The sequence below is a fragment of the Ursus americanus genome, chromosome 29 (assembly GCF_024610735.1).
Source record: "Ursus americanus isolate L20-20 chromosome 29, mUrsAme1.1.p, whole genome shotgun sequence".
Classification (NCBI taxonomy): Eukaryota; Metazoa; Chordata; class Mammalia; order Carnivora; family Ursidae; genus Ursus; species Ursus americanus.
The window spans coordinates 27,141,259-27,158,730 of NC_142155.1; the positions used below are offsets into that span (position 1 = coordinate 27,141,259).

Sequence of the window (17,472 nt, forward strand, 5' to 3'; positions counted from 1 at the left end):
CAATGTGACCTTCTTTGCACCAGGGCAAGGCAGATCACTCCCGAATACCATGCTTGATCAAGAGCTCACACCATGAATGAATGGCTAAATGAACAAATGTTTATCTCAACTTCCTTGCATGATGAATGGCTCTGTCCCTGTTACAACCCATAGGCTTCTCTGATTTGCTTTCCCCCTTCTCCATCAGCTTGCAGCAGCATAGACAAAAAATGTTAGTTTGTTTGATTTCAAAATGTGCACATCATCTCCTACTGTTCACTTCTAACCAAATCTGAGCACAACAAGTTCACTCACCTTTAAGAGAAAACATTGCCAGCAGAGATGAATTTGCCTCTTTTTATTGGATGTTGCTTCTATGATCAGTGATGCATTTTCAAAAGTAAAAGGAAAATATCCTGAAACAGTATATACAAGTTTGGGAGAACATGATCAGCCCTATTTCCTCTTTTCAGAAACTATTTGTGGAGGAAATATGAAATTGGCATATTATCCAGTTTCATGGTCAGGTATAATTGAAAGCTGGTGTAATGAGTCTAAATATTTCCAGAAAAAGGAACGGACATCATCAGATAAGAACATAGCTACTAACTATTATAAACGGACAACCTGTGTGCTGGAAAATACACACATTGTTTAAGTGATACAGCATGAATGGCAAAAAGGCAGAAACAACTAAAAGTCATTCTACCATCTTAACGCACATGTATACTTGGTCCACTGAGTTCTTCTCTTTACACATTTGATTTTATAGGAAGTCACAAAACTGTAAAATGTCAGTCTCCTTTGTAAATTACATTTGCGATATTTATAAATAACACAAATAGCCTCAACTCTTTTTATAGTACAGAGATTCTCGTAAAGTACACCACATTTACCACTTTAAAATTACGTGGCATTTATGCTCAGTGGCATAATATATATTCACATCATTGTGCAACCATCACCACCATTCACCTCCAGAAATTTTTAGTCTTCCAAACTCAAACTGTACTCATGAGACCATAACTCCTCATTTCTGCAGGTCCCCAGCTCCTGGAAACTACATTCTACTTTCTGTATTTATCAGTTTGTTTATGCTAGGTACCTTATATAAAAGGAAACATACAGTATTTGTGTGTTTGTGACTGGTTTATTTCACATAGCAAATACCCTCAAATCTGTGTTCATCCATGTTGTAGCATGTGTCAGAATATTCACTCATATGTGGAACATAAGGAGTAGCACGGAGAACCACAGGGGAAGGGAGGAAAAATTAAATGGGAAGAAATCAGAGAGGGAGACAAACCAAAACCATGAGACTCTGGACTCTGGGAAACAAACTGAGGGTTACAGAAGAGAGGGAGGAGTGGGAAGGGGGTGATGGATATTAAGGAGGGCTTATGTTGTGATGAGCACTGGGTGTTATACGTAACTAATGAATCATTGAACACTACACCAAAAACTAATGATGTACTATATGCCGGCTAACTGAACACAAAAATAAAAATAAATTAATTAATTTAAAAAAAAAGAATATTCTTTTTAAGGCAGAATTATCTTCCATTGTATGTATAGACCACATTTTGTGGATCTACTGATCTGTCAATAACCATTTGGTTTATCTTCCCCTTTCAGTTATTACAAATTATGCTGCTATAAACATGTGTGAGCAAATATCTCTTTGAGTTTCTGCTTCCAATACTTTTATACACAAAGGTAAAAGTGCTGAATTACTGGTAATTCTATTTTTAATTTTTGGAGAAACCATCAGACCGTTTTTCATAGCAGTTATGCAGGTTTACATTCCTACCCAAAGTTCACAAGAGTTCCAATTTCAACATGTCCTCATCAATACTTGGTATATTCTGGGGTTTTTTGGATAGTAACTGTTTTAATGGGTATAAGCTGGCATCATACTGGGGTTCTGATCTGTTTTCGCTAATGATTCACGATATTGAACATCTTTCATGGGCTTATTGGCCATTTGTATGTATCCCCTGGAATAATGTCTATTCAAGTCATTGGGCCATTTTTTAAAAATTATTTTTAATTCCAGTATAATTAATGTACAGTGTTGTATTAGTTTTATGTATACAAAATAGTGATTAAGCAATTCTATATGTTACTCAGTGCTCATCAAGATAAGTGTACTCTTAATCTCCTTCACCTGCTTTACCCATCTCCCACCCACCTCCCCTCTGGAGTTTGTTCTCTATAGTTAAGAGTCTATTTTTGGTTTGTGTCTTTTTTCTTTGCTCATTTGTTTTGTTTCATAAATTCCATATATGAATGAAATCATATGGTATTTGTCTTTCTCTGACTGACTTATTTCATTTACTTTGGCCCATTTTTAATTAGATTTTTAAAAGATTTTATTTATTTGAAAAAGAGAAAGAGAGAGTGCACATGAGCAGGGGGAGAGATGGAGGAAGAGGGAGAGGGAGAAGCAGACTCCCCACTGAGCCAAGAGCCTGACAAGGGGCTTGATACCAGGACCTAGAGATCATGACCTGAGCAGAAGTCAGACGATTAACTGAAAGAACAACCCAGGTGGCCCTAGATTTTTTTATTTTTTAATTGTAGTTGTGTTGCAGGAATTCTTTATGTGTTCTGAATACTAACTCCTTCTCAGATACATGGTTTGCATATAATTTCCCCCATTCCATGGGTAGCATTTTCACTCTGTTTATTGCGTCCTTTACTACACAGTAATTTTTAATTTGATGTCATCCAATTTATCTATTTTTATTTTGTTGCCTGTGCTTTTAGTCTCATATCCAAGAAATCATTACCAAATCCAATGCCATAAACTTTTTCCCCATTTTCTTCTAAGAGTTTTATAGTTTTGGCTCTTATATTTAGGTTTTTGATCCATTTTGATTTAACTTTTAATATGGTATAGGTCAGGGTACAACTTCATTCTTTAACATAGGCATATGCAATTTCCCCAATACCATTTGTTGAAAACATTGTTTTTCTCCCATTAAATGGCTTGGGACTCTTTTTGAATATCATTTGCTAATATATATAATGGTTTATTTCTGGGTTTTCTATCCTTCCCATTGGTCTATATGTCTGTCTTTAGGTCAACACTATATGATGTTTATTATTGTACATCCTTTGATTTTTATATAACAACCAAGCAAACCCCTTTACATAACCTGATTTTCCACATGGGTTTGACAAGAAGAAGAGAATGAGCCAGGGTCGGTAATAGCCACTCATGCTTCTTAGGGGAAATTCATAAATAGACTTTCTGATATCAACAAGAATGAGTCAGGAAAGGTTGACACATGATTCTGATCTTTCCTGGATATACTAGGTAATATGACTGAGAAATGTCTTCTGCACAGCCATGCACAGCATACGTACAGAATATCATTATTCAAGTTCCTTTTGAACATTGGCTTTTTCAATATGAAGTAACCAATGCTACTTCTTTTTTTAACCTATACTTTCCCTCTACTCATTGCTTATATCCCATAAAAAATGAATGTTGGTCGTTTTACAATAGAAAGTACATCCAAAAGTCAACATATTTCCAAAGAAAAATAAACTGGCAATAAATAGGAAAAATGGCAATCATCAAGTCACCTTCCTCTGTCAATCTGATTTTCTCTGCCCGGTTTCCATCATGTCCAGATATGTGTGTTGGTTAGAATTTGTTGAAATTGGAACCCTTGAGCCTTGCTGTTGGGAATGTAAAATGATATAGTCACTGTGGTAGACAATATGCCAATTCCTCAAAAAATTAAACATAGAATTACCCCATGATCCAGCAATTCCACGTCCAGGTATTGGACTCAAAAGAATTGAAAGCAGGGACTAGATCAGATATTCACACAATCAGGCTCATAACAGCATTATTTATGGTAGTAAAAATGGGGAAGCAACCCAAGTGTCCATCCGTGGATGAATGGATAAGCAAAATGTGATGTGTACATACAATGGAATATAATTCCTCCTTGAAAAGAAAGGAAATTCTGACCCTTGCTACAATATGGATGAACCTTGAATGATATAAGCCTGTCATATAAGGACAAATATTATATGATTCCACTTATATGAGTGACCTGTAGTAGTCATATTCAAGAAACACAGGAGTGCGTGGTGGTTTCCAAGGGCTGGAAGAGTGGGATACAGAGAGTCATTGTTGAAAGGATAAAGAGTCTCAATGTGAGAAGATGAGGAAAGCCCTGGAGATGAATGGGGGTGATGGTCGCACAAAATGTGAATATACATAATGCCATGAAACTGTGCACTTGAAAATGATAAAAATGATAAATTTTCTGTTATGTATATTCTCTCACAATAAAGAACGGGAAAAAAGAAAAGCTTAATCTAGCTTCTTCTTTCAAACACAATAACTTTTGAAGAAAGAAACCCGAAAGGAAGAAAGAAAGAAAGAAAGAAAGAAAGAAAGAAAGAAAGAAGAAAGAAATTCCCTCTATTTTTGGTTAGAGTATCCGTTTACTAAATTCACACTGTTCTCAACATAGAAACATATAACACTTTCAGAAACTTCGTTTTTATAAATAGTTTAAACATTGTATTACAAACATTACACAATTCTGGATACATCCTCACTGAAATAATACTATTCTAATGGAGAACAGGTAGTACTTAAAATCTTTTCCACCAATTTTTGAAATCTAATTGACACATAACACTGTGTAAGTGTAGAATTTACAATATAATGATTTGATACATGTACGTATTGCAAAATGATTAACACAATAAGAGAAGCCTATTTTAAGACTAGAATTGTATCTTTTCTTTTGATAACTGACTTCATTTAACACATCTCGTGTATTCAATTCAGATTTCATTAAGTCATGCAAATCAGATTTAGTTAGCTGTTGTTAATAAAATTAAAATTTATCTCTTTAAGAAGATGTGTCATTTCTTAGCGACTGTGGCTCTTTTGAGATAATGTTGTGTAACCATGCTAATTTCTTTCAGTTAGCTCCTGCTCCCATGCCAATAAAGTCATCAGCTATCACGAAAAAATACAAGGTCTTGAATGCAGTCACATGATGGTTGAACAATTCTGCAAATTTACTTGTTATTTTACTGGGGTAAAATAGCTTATTAATCATGTACTGTGCTGTGAAGATGAGAGATGCTTATTGGATCATATCTTTTACCGTATTTTGTTTCAGTAGCATGTACTGAATTTTATTGGTTTTAATGGTAACTGAAATCCTAATTTATAGTAATCAATAGGGCCTCAGTTTACTAACATCAATGTCACCTATTCCTTTCTCAATACAGCCTGAACTAACGTTGTAACCTTTATCAATGCTAGAGCAAGGATGGAGTTCAACATAGCCTCATATTTCAATCATGTGATTTATAACTGTTAAGGTTGACTTAATTCAGTTGATGGCATAACTGAATCCTTGCACTAAAACCTGTCCTAAAGTAGAGTCTTACTGTGTTTAACTCTCTCTCAAGCTTTCTCATTGTCCCACCACCCCTGATGTCTGTCTTCCCTACATAGCTAACATTTGCTAATACCTCCTCATTTTTACATTTACTTCTATTTTAAACCAATCGTTGAAGCAATCTATAAAACAGAGTCCAGTCTCATTACTTGCAAGAGAAATATTACTTAATTGGAAATGGTTTAAATGTATCATATATTGATTGTAACTCCTATAAACATATGAGAAGCAGGAATAAAAAAATCATATGTACTTAATTTACGAATACTTATTCAGCAGTGACTACCAACCAAATGTAATGCATATATATGGGAGGTAGTCCCCTTCATTTCAAAGGAATTACAAAACACACATGAACAACATGACATAATATTAAAAATAAATGAGCTCCAAAAGGTATCGAGTCATACAGGAAAAGTGCCAGAGCAGCATAAAATTGCTCCTATTTAGAGACTTGGTGAAATATAACAAGTAGCCTGCAGGATGTAAAGGATGTGACTGGTTCTGGGGTGTGAGGGTAATTCACAATCACTTGGTAAAAAAAATAAAACAAAATAAATCTCTGTTCATTTTATAGAAATGTGAATGGCATGGTAAATAAAAGTTCTTTTCACCCTCAACTAAAAATTGAAATTGATATTTTTTTGATTTTCTCAAAAATATTTGTGTTGTGAATGCAGTTGTGATCACCTAAGAATAGGATGCTTACATAGGAAAGCACCTAAGAAAGGAATTCAAATAAGGAAATAATGAAAAAATCAAGAAATCTGAAATTGCCAGTCAGAGCTTCTAATTAGCATGCTAGGACCAGCTTAACAACCTTGAAGTCGTAAAATGTGAAAGAACAACTTCTAAGAATTCTGTTTAACCTATACATTCCAACTGAGGGCATTCATCGGCCTCGGGCTGTGTACTCCCTCCACGTACACACAAACAAAAAAGCGTAGTAAGTATTAGGTATAAAGGATAAATAATATGTGGTCCCAGGATATTCAGAGGGAAGCAATGCCTTATGCTCATGAGGGAAAAGAGACAAATACAAATCACTAAAACTCCCCCCATCCCCCCACCTCCCATCCCCCACCCTCGCCCAGGGAGAACCAAGCAAGGTTGGTAGAAAGACAGGAAGTCCTGTGTCCTTGGGAGTGCCGCAGAGAGAGTGTTAGGAAACTTAAGGGACCAGACACATCGAGGTCAGACAGAACTGTAAATGGACGTCAGCAGCATGGGGAGGGGCCTCCAAGGCTGAAGAAAACAAGAGTCAGGACACCGAGTCACAGAGGTACTGCCAGCTCAGAAGACAGTCGAGTATTTGTTTTGAATAAAGGGATGTAATCTTAGCCAAGACTGTACACAAGAAAGACAAATCTCATCCAATGCGAGCCAGACACAATGCTGGTCTGTATTTCTCTACAGCAGTTCAACTGAGAATCTCATCAGGAAGTATCAGGAAGGTTTCCCCAGACAGGTCTTCTTCACATGCTGGCTAGGTTTTTCCACCATACCAACAACTATTGAACCAGACCCTTGCCCCTAAAAACTGTATACTTCCTGCTATGCACTGTCAACCTCTTCCACCACGAATGTTATAATGATAAATCAAGTTTTTCAATGTATTGGCTAATAAAGCATGGTAACGTAGGAGTGAATTGTAGTGGGGTGGTATGTTTAACCTAACAGAAGATGTCATCAATTGTATAATACATCATACAATAAAAAGGAAAAAAAAAAATACTACAGAATGTCTTCAATGCCAAGAGCCTCCTGATTTCAGAGAAGTTAGATTGCAAGAAAAGCAGATTCTCTTTAATATGCCTGATATAACTGCAATGCTCAAAATATTTCTGGAAGTCCTTGTCAAAACGATTCAGTTAAAATACATGTAAATATGAAGATGGAAAGGAAAGAGAAATTGATTTAATTATGCTGAGGTTAAATGATCATTTATATGTTCCTTTCTTTGAGTTTTCTATTTAAACTAAAGAAATTCAGCAAGGAAGCCCAATATGAGATCAACTTATCACCATAAACAGTGTCTTTCCATGTTCACAATAACTGCAAAATAATATAAAAATCAATTTTATCATTTACAACAGCAATAAAAACGCTAAAAACTGTGATCATTATCACTAATCATCAGAGGACTGCAAATCAAAACCACAATAAGATAGCTCCTTGTACCTGTTAGAATGGCTAAAATCAAAACGACAAGAAATGACAAGTGTTGGCAAGGATGTAGAGAAAAAGGAACGCTGTGCACGGTTGGTGGGAATAGAAATTGGTGCAACCACTGTGGAAGATAGTATGGAGGTTCCTCAAAAAGTTAAAAATAGAAATACCATACAATTCAGTAATTCCACTACTAGGAATTTTCCCAAGGGAAACAAAAACGTTAATTTGAAAAGACATATGTACCTCTATGTTTGTTACAGCCTTATTTACAATAGCCAAGATATGGAAGCAACCTAAATGTCCATGGATAGATGATGTGGTGTGTGTGTGTGTGTGTGTGTGTGTGTGTGTGTGCGCGCGCGCATATATATAAAATATAGAATGGAATATTACGCAGCCAACAAAAGGATGAGATCTTGTCATTTACAACAACATGGATGAACCTAGAGGGTGTTGTGGTAATTGAAATAAGATATAGAAAAACAATTATCATATGATTTCACTTTTTGTGGACTCTAAACCAAGACAAATAAATGGACAACAAACACATGAAAAGCAGAAACAGACCCATAAATACAGAGAACAATATGATGGTTGCCAGAGGGGAGGGGTTAGGGATGGGCAAAGAAGATGAAGCTGTATGAGAGGCACAGGCTTCCAGTTATGGAATGAATAATTCACAGGAATGAAAAGTACAGCATCAAGAATATAGTCAATGGTATTGTAATTGTGTGGTGACAGAGGGTAGCTACACTTGTGGTGAGCATAGCATAATGTATACAGTTCTCAAATCACTATGTTGTATACCTGAAACTAATGTAATATTGTGTATCAACTATATGTCAATAAAAAAACAAAATAAAATAAAATAAAATATAGACTGCTATAGAAGCTTCCTTGTCCAAAATCTAGTCTACAGATTCCTTAAGATTACTGGTAAAGCACAAATACAAATTTTATTCAATTAAGAAAAAATCACACTGTGATCATCACTTATTTAGAAAATGAGATTTATCAAGATTTTAAGTCATACTTAGCTCCCCAAATTCATTGCTTTGTTTTAGACCTAAATTTGTCCCTAGTAGAATAAACCTAACCAGAGTTGTTTTTCTCTTTTTAAAAAAGTCAGCCTCACTGAGATTAACATTCTGTTATTTTTTAATGACTTAAAATACCTTTAAGTCTCCTATTTATATTATATCGTAGCTAGATATAAAGTTTTCTGTAAAAAATAGGGGGGTTTTTTTGTTTGATAAGTGGGATCTTTATTTCCTTTGCATTTCATCAGTTTTTCCATTCTAGAAACTTTAAAAAAATGTATCTTCTTGGTGTGAATGTTGCTAAAATTCAGTATATTATTTTTAGGATGTGCGTTTGTTTCAAATCTTGCTTTTTGCATATCATGTTATAACTTCTTTAAATCCGAGATCCTATGTCTTTATTCTATCACAGGAAATTATTTTAAAAAATATTTCATCACCTCCATACATTTTTCTTTCCCTTTATGACTTCTCCGAGATGGATATTGTCACTATCGTTAGTTTCCACGCACCTTGGCTTTGTCCTCACTCTCTTCTTCTTGGTCTTTTTCTAGTCTGCTATGTCCGTGTTCCTCCATCAATTATCTGATCACTAATTCATTCTTTAGTTACTTGTATGTCTATTTTATTATAAGCCTATCGCTTTGAGTTATGCATTTCAACTTTTCTTCATATCTCTTACATTCCAGTGGCTATGGTTCCTAACTGCTTCATCCTCCTTCATATTTCCATTATTTTTATTTCCCTCAGGTTATTTTCCCATTTATTTTAATCTTGTGTTGAATTCCCATTATTTGGCTCCTTAGATATATTGTGCTATTTGTTGCCTTTCTCTCATAAAATGGAAGCTCCTCAAATATATTGATTTTTTCTCCTTATAATTGTTTTTATTGTCTTGGTTACTAATGTCTGTAGAGTGAGCTAAACCTCAAGCACTAACTTCACTTGTGTGGGTGCCCACGTGGGTGTGTGCGAGTGTGTGTGTGTGTTACAAATGGACAAAAATATCAATTAAGAGACCATGGATGTCATCTGTCCTTTAGGAAATACAGTTCATCTACTTCAATAAATTCTCCTCTCCCAGATTATTTGTTGAGAGACAGAGCCTGCCAGCCTTAAACATAATTGTCCTTCACTCTGCACTTTGTGAAAAAGCTAGAGAAGGATTGGTGTTAGTTCTCTTGTAAATGTTTGGTAGAATTCACCAGTGAAGCCATCAAGTCCAGGGCTTCTCTTTATCAGGAAATTTTTGATTACTGATTCTAGCATCTTACTAGTTATAAATCTATTGATTTTTTAAAATTTCTTCATGATTCTGTCTTGGTAAGGCTTGTGTTTCTAGGAATTTGTCCATTTCACCCATTTGTTGCTATGAAATTATTTACAGTACTCTTATAATAATTGTTCTTTCTGTAAAATCAATAGTAATGTCCTCACTTTCATTTCTTATCTTAATAATTTGAGTCTTTTTTTCTTAGTCCATTTAGATAAAGGTTTGTCAATTTTGTTGATCTCTCCAAAAAACAAAATTTTTATTTTATTGTTTTTGTCTACTGTTTTTATTTTCTCAATTTCATTTACCTCTGTCCTAATCTTTATATTTCCTTTCACCTGCAACCTATAAATTTAGTTTGTTTTTCTTTTTCTAGTCCCTTAAGTTAGGTTGTTAATTTGAAATCTTATTATTTAACTTAAACATTAGAGCAAGAAATTTCTTCTTTAACATTGCATTTTTTTGTGTCCCATAAATTTAATTGTATTATTTGTATTTTCATTCTTCTCTAAGCATTTTCTAATCTCTCAATGGTCTGAGAATAGAATAAGGTAATAAAAAACAGATCATTCTCACTTGCCCTAGAATATATCTAAAGCCAAATGCTGACACCAAGCTATGCTGTTAACAGAAATATTTATAAAGACAAAAACAGAAGCATACTATGTGACCTTGAATAAACAAGGAGTCATAAAACCATTTTTACAAATCACCTCTTTATTTGATACTACGGTTTTTATATCTCACTATAATTAAGATTTGACCAGGCTGAGGGCTTTTTGTTTTGTTTCACTTCATTTTGTTTTAAAATAAGAGCAAGTGTCAAAGAGATGTGGAAAAAGAGAACCTGCAGGAGCCTTTGCCCTCAAAAACATTCTTATTCCAGGATTTCTTCACTTTCCCTGCTCTCACTCCAAGCCAGGTACCACTACTCTAGGTTCACTCTCAGCACTGGCAGTTTGAATCTGCACGGGCAACTCATTCCAAATCCAGATTGACAAGACCATTAGCCAATCACAGAGCCAGGTTTCCTTTCCTCCAGTTCAGTTATGTCTGCCCTATGGAAGACAGTAATAAGAAGAAAGGGGCGGGCCAAGGGGAAAGGCGTTGGAGAGCACCACCTATCCAACCTCCCAAGGGCAGTAAAGTGATTCTTCAGCATTGGGATCTAGCTTTCAGCTTCTGTCTTTGTATTGTCAAGATGTCTCTTTCTAAGAAATTAACTTTGGACAAGCTGGATGTTAGAGGGAAGCGGGTCATCATGAGAGTAGATTTTAATGTTCCCATGAAGAAGAACGAGATTACAAATAACCAGAGAATCAAAGCTTCCATCCCAAGCATCAAGTACTGTCTAGATAAAGGAGCCAGGTCAGTAGTTCTTATGAGTCATCTAGGTCGACCTGATGGTGTTCCCATGCCAGATAAATACTCATTAGAGCCCGTTGCTGCTGAGCTCAAATCCTTACTGGGCAAGGATGTTCTGTTTCTAAAGGACTGTGTGGGCCCAGAAGTGGAGAAGGCCTGTGCCAACCCGGCTGCTGGTTCAGTTATCCTACTGGAGAACCTACGTTTTCATGTGGAGGAAGAAGGAAAAGGCCAGGATCCTTCTGGAAATAAGCTTAAAGCCGAACCAGATAAAATAGAAGCCTTCCGAGCATCACTCTCCAAACTAGGGGATGTCTATGTCAATGATGCTTTTGGCACTGCTCACCGGGCCCACAGTTCTATGGTGGGAGTAAATCTGCCCCAGAAGGCATCTGGGTTCCTGATGAAAAAAGAGCTGGATTACTTTGCCAAAGCCTTAGAAAACCCAGAGAGACCCTTTCTGGCTATACTTGGTGGAGCCAAAGTGGCAGACAAAATCCAGCTTATCCAAAATATGCTGGACAAGGTCAATGAGATGATAATTGGCGGTGGAATGGCTTTTACCTTCCTTAAGGTACTCAACAACATGGAGATTGGTGCGTCCCTCTTTGATGAAGAGGGGGCCAAGATTGTCAAAGATATCATGGCTAAAGCCAGTAAGAATGGTGTGAACATTACCTTTCCGGTCGACTTTATCACTGCTGACAAGTTTGAGGAGAATGCTAAGGTTGGCCAAGCCACTGTAGCATCAGGCATACCTGCTGGCTGGATGGCTTTGGACTGTGGTCCTGAGACTAACAAGAAGAATGCTCAAGTTGTGGCCCAAGCCAAGCTAATTGTGTGGAATGGACCTGTAGGGGTATTTGAATGGGATGCCTTTGCTAAGGGAACAAAAGCCCTCATGGATGAAATTGTGAAAGCCACTTCCAGGGGCTGTATCACCATTATAGGAGGCGGAGACACTGCTACTTGCTGTGCCAAATGGAACACTGAAGATAAAGTCAGCCATGTGAGCACCGGAGGAGGTGCTAGTCTGGAACTCCTGGAAGGTAAAGTCCTTCCTGGAGTGGAAGCCCTCAGCAACCTGTAGCTGATGATTTTCCTTTCCACTATTTCCTGTCCATAGGCTTTAATTCAACTTAGTGCTCTACATTTCAACTTGACTTTTGCTGTAGTTTACCACTATAACAAGGCCTAGGCAATGACTAAGGGGTCAGTTATCAGAAACTCTTATCATCAGTACAACAATGCAACTCATTTTAGTTCGGTCATGTATTTGCCTGCTCTCCTCAAGATCTCATTCGAACTTGCTGTGAGTCATAGGAAGGATATACTCTTACATTGCATATTAAATTGAGTTGAATAAGTTTAATCTCTCTCTCTCTTTAATTTCACTCCAGCTTTATTATTATTTTACTACTTGAAACATGGAAAGCAAGACAAAATCCAAGTTGTTGGGGAAGGGGGGATAGAAGCTAACAAACTTTTAAACAAAAAAGGGCTCAAATAAATCAAGACAAATAATTGCATTTAAGACTATATGGGTAACAAAGCTCCGCTAAAAGGAAATTTCTCACTAAATAAGGAAGAAGAGAAATGAGAGGTATTTACCAAACTCAAGAAATTGAAAAAAAGGAAAGAAATTAAACCCAAGAAAGGAATTATGTCTGTATGCATGGATACGCAAGAGTATATACATATGTGTCTGTTAGAATGGGAGCTACAAATTAAATCCAGGCTTTAAATAAAGAAGTTATTATTTTACATTTAGAGCAGATATTGTTTAATAAATAATATAACTACTAAATCTTAAAACTGGATTTTTGAGATAAAAAATATATATGTAAATAGTCATAAAAAAGAGATATAAAATTATTCCATATTAGAAAATAGAATAAAAAATACTTAGAAATGTAGAAGACATTAAAACACTTATTAGAAAATATTTTGCCTAGTTCCGTAGACAAAGAACTGGCATAGGGCAATGCTGTTAATTTAAGAGCAAAAATGTACTAGAAATCAATAGAGTCTATTACTAAAAGGAAGTGGAAGGGTGATAAATACTGAGGGGACAGTAATGGCTTCTGATAGACTGTCACTCTGCCCCCCCCATGTACCCACATACAAGTATCCATGTATCTTTCTTACATAAAGAAAGCATCCTTTCTCCAAGATTATAATCAAAGTCCAGTTACTGCATCCCACTCAAAACTGGGTATCTCTGGGTGACGCACAATCTTCCATGCGATCCAGTGGGAAGCCCAACAGCCTGGTGAACAGAAAAGTGCAGTCATTTATTTCTCTTCTACCTCTGACACCCGTATGCACTCAATATACAACGGTGGAAAAGAAATAGAAAAGTGGCAATTAAAAACCCTCACCTAAAAAAGTTATTAGTTCATTGCAACTGTGAAATAAATGGTGCTGGCTCAGAATTTCAAAAGCCCCCTGACCCAGCGGTGAAAGAACTTCCGTGGTTAGACGGGTTTTGTTCTCTGGGAGGAAGTTTCTTATTCGTTGTCCTTTTTTGGCCCCATGTTTGGTCACCAGGGAAATTTTCCTTGTTTCCTCATCTTCCTTGCCATCTGCCAAAGCAGATGTTGGGGAGTTGGATCACATTAGGCCACTAAACAGCTTTCTTGGCTTCCTCTCTGCTGGGGCAGTGTTAAGAAATCAAGGATTTCTTCATATTTCACACAGCTGAAAACCTTTGAAGGCCAGGCTAGTGACTTTTCAACTTTCTGAAGAAGCGAGGTCTCTGTGTGAAAGAAGCTCACTCAAAAATGTCTTCTAGTGATGTTTCTTCATCCTCTGCCTCTTGTCTTAATTAATTGGTGGCTTTGCTGGGCTCACTTTCCTTTTCTTCATTTTAAGACCCATGGCCCTCTAAAAAAGTAGGCAGGAGAGGGAAGGCAACACCTATAACTTGGTTATTTGCCTGAGGCCCTCTCATATTTTTGGCTGAGAAGTCCAAATGGGAGGCTTTTGAGTAAAACTGTGATAGTCTTTCTTTTGTTGTTTGTGAGATTAAGACAGTTAGCTTTTCCAACCCTGAGAGAACTCACTTGCCTGGTGTATTAGCCAATTTAGTTCTCAGGCAACAAGGAGATTGTCCAATATTTCCTGGATATGCTCCTTTTTTGTTGTGGTATTTTGCTTAAAACAGCATGTAACAACCCAAACATACTGATATTTTGCCTCTTTCTATACACTTCCGCCATAGCTTTAGGCTCTACAGGAGTGCGTTCCGTCTACTACAGTACCAAAGACAGCAGTCTTACCAAACGCCACAGCAGAAAATGATCAGCACCTTCCATGGTGGCTTCCATGCCACTTTACTCACTTCCTTCCACCTGACACCTAAGCTAATGCTATATTTTATGAGTTTTTTTTTTTTTTTAAGACATCCCACTTGACAGGCAGCAATTTCTACATTAGTTGGTCTCTAGACTAGTGGTCTCCACCAGGGACAATTTTTCCCTGTAGAGGGTATTTGCCAAAGAATGGAAACATTTTTGTTCATCCCAAACGGGATGAGAAGAGGTACTACAGGCATCTTGTAACTATGACGAAGGATGCTGCTGGACAACCTACCGCGCACAGCACAACCTCCACAACAAAGCACCATCTAGCCCAAAATGTCAACGTAGAAATTTCTTTCTTTCTTAGGTGACATTCCAGGATCATTATGGGTAAGTAGCCACTTCTTGAGCTTATCCAAGTACTCAGGCTAGCAAAACAGCTCTGTTAGCATTGGCACCTGGCTTTCCTCTCTACAAGCAGGAAGATCAATTCAGTCGTTGACATTTTCCAGCCAACTGGGTAGAGAAAGAAGAATCCAGAGCAACCATCATGTCTTTGAGAAAGAGAACTGGAAGTTTCTTCGGCCTGAACTTAGCAACGTGATCATATCTAGCTCACAATTAGCAAGGGCAATGCATTCTTCGACTGGGTGATCATGGGGCCAGTTAAAATTACTACTAAAAGGACAGTAAAAGGTGGATTGAAGACCGCATCAAACAGAAAGACCTATTAATAATCTTACAAGACACCAAAAGATCTTGGAGTTCATGTTTTTGTGCATGATTTTGTTTTAGAAGATTTTATTAATTTATTTATTTGAATGAGAGAGAGAGAGAGAAAGAGAGAGCACAAGTGGGGTGAGGGGCAGAGGGAGAAGCAGGCTTTCTGCTGAGTAGGGACCCTGATGCGGGACTTGATCCTGGGACTCTGGGATCATGACCTGAGCCCAAGGCAGACACTTAACCAACTGAGCCACCAAGGAGCCCCTTTTGTATATGACTTAACCTAAGATAAAGAACATTTAGAGAGCAAGTACACTTCATGAGAGGAAAAAATTATGAAAGAACTTAAGATGAGTTAAAAAAAAAACAATAATATGAGATTGAAAATAAGCTGACAAAAGGTAAAAAAAAAAAGAGGTGACAAATTCACGTACTGTTAGTACAAATTATCAAATGGTGTAGAGCAGTTAAATAAAAGAATTAAAACTGCAGGGAAAAGAATCAGTGCCTTGAATTAGAAGTTGGGAGGGGTACTGAATTCAGTGGAGACCTAGAAAGTAAGAAATAATTGTTTTTGTGTGTGTGAATATATATACACATACTTACATATCACATACATACGTATCACACACACACACACACACACACACAAATAATAATTTGGGGGTGCCCCGGTGGCTCCATCGGTTAAGCGTCTGACTCTTGATTTCAGCTCAGGTCATGATCTCAGGGTGGTGAGATTGAGCCCTGCTTCAGGCTCCACACTGACTGTTGAGCCTGTTTGGGATTCTCTCTCTCCCTCTCTCTCTGCCCCCACACCCGCCCTGCTCACACTGTCTTTCTTTCTCTCTCTTTCTCTCAAAGAAAAAAAAAAAAAAAAATATATATATATATATATATATATATATATATATATATATATATATATAGTATAGCTGTAATTTCATTTTATTTTATTTTGTTGTTTAAATTTATTTTTATTTTTAAAAGTTTTTATTCAAATTCCAGATAGTTAACATACAGTGTAATATTAGTTTCAAGTATAGCACTGAGTGACTCAACACTTCCATACAACACCCAGCGCTCATCAGAGCAAGTGCATTCTTTAATCCCCATCACCTATTTAACCCATTTTTATAGTCACATTTTGTAATTATATACATTAAATGTACTTAGTTTTCTACTTGTTAAAACCAATTTAAAGAATAAACTTAAAATTAAGATGTTACCACAAGATGGTGGGATTGCCTTGGGTTTTTGGTTCAAACTGAAGGTGCGGGACTTACTTGTTTCCTCCAAGGTTGCAATTTGAGTTACTTAACTCACATGCTTGGAGATTACTATTCACTTATTTTCTGTGAATTTTTCATTAAAAAAAAAAACTTGTATATAAATAAGGGATTTCAAGCAACATTAGTTAATAAAGCTGTGAAGAAATTTTTTTTTTTAAAGTAGGTGCTATATTTCCTGGCTTTAAAATTCCGTTAACTTTGTTTTTAGGTATTTTAATATTCTAATTAATTATTAGAAGTCTTCTAGTGGTTGTAACAAAGCTTATGCTTCCTCACTCCATGTGTGTTAATAATAAACCAAGAACGATGGAGATGTCTGATAAAAAAGTAAGAGTGAAATAACTGGAAAATGACAAATTAGAACAGCATACGCACATATATACAAAAGAGACTATTTTAGTTGGTATCTCCTTACCTTGGAGACCCCAAGATTCCTTTCTCTACTTTGTGGCCTAGAAACTTTCCTTAGACAGTAAACAGGGCAATTGTGGGGTCACCTTCTTTGTTCTCCTCCCTTGAATGTTGTTTCACAGATTCTGCCTGGTTTTCAGTTGTTCAGATGAGAGTGTTTATCTACTCCCTGCTATTCTGTCTTCATCAGGAGTAAAGTCTGAATCATTTATTTTCAAAGTTTTACACTAGTAATCTTTTTAAGATCCAGCTGTAGATATGTTAACTCGTTTTTGAATTTGTCATCCTTCTTTTTCTAATATTGGTAAGAAAATAGTTTTCTTCTTGGTGAGGGTCACTTCGTTGTTTGTTTGGTTGTTTTTTTGGAGGGGGTGTTAAAAATATACTTTATTTTTTAGGACAGTTTTAGGTTCATAGCAAAATGGAACGGGAAGTACAGAGTTTCCCTGTACCCCTGTCTCCACACAC

At 36.5% G+C, this 17,472-nt stretch overlaps 1 protein-coding gene across 1 annotated transcript; it reads left to right on the plus strand.

Annotated features, from left to right (window-relative positions):
• The first annotated feature begins 11,112 nt into the window (after positions 1 to 11,112).
• Positions 11,113 to 12,366, plus strand: PGK2 (phosphoglycerate kinase 2). Its single transcript, XM_045805174.2, has one exon. The coding sequence runs from the start codon at positions 11,113 to 11,115 to the stop codon at positions 12,364 to 12,366; it is 1,254 nt and encodes a 417-aa protein (XP_045661130.1).
• Positions 12,367 to 17,472: the final 5,106 nt, after the last annotated feature.

Coding starts and splice junctions, on each gene's coding strand:
- PGK2 (XM_045805174.2), top strand. CDS start 11,113: ATGTCTCTTTCTAAGAAATTAACTTTGGACAAGCTGGATGTTAGAGGG.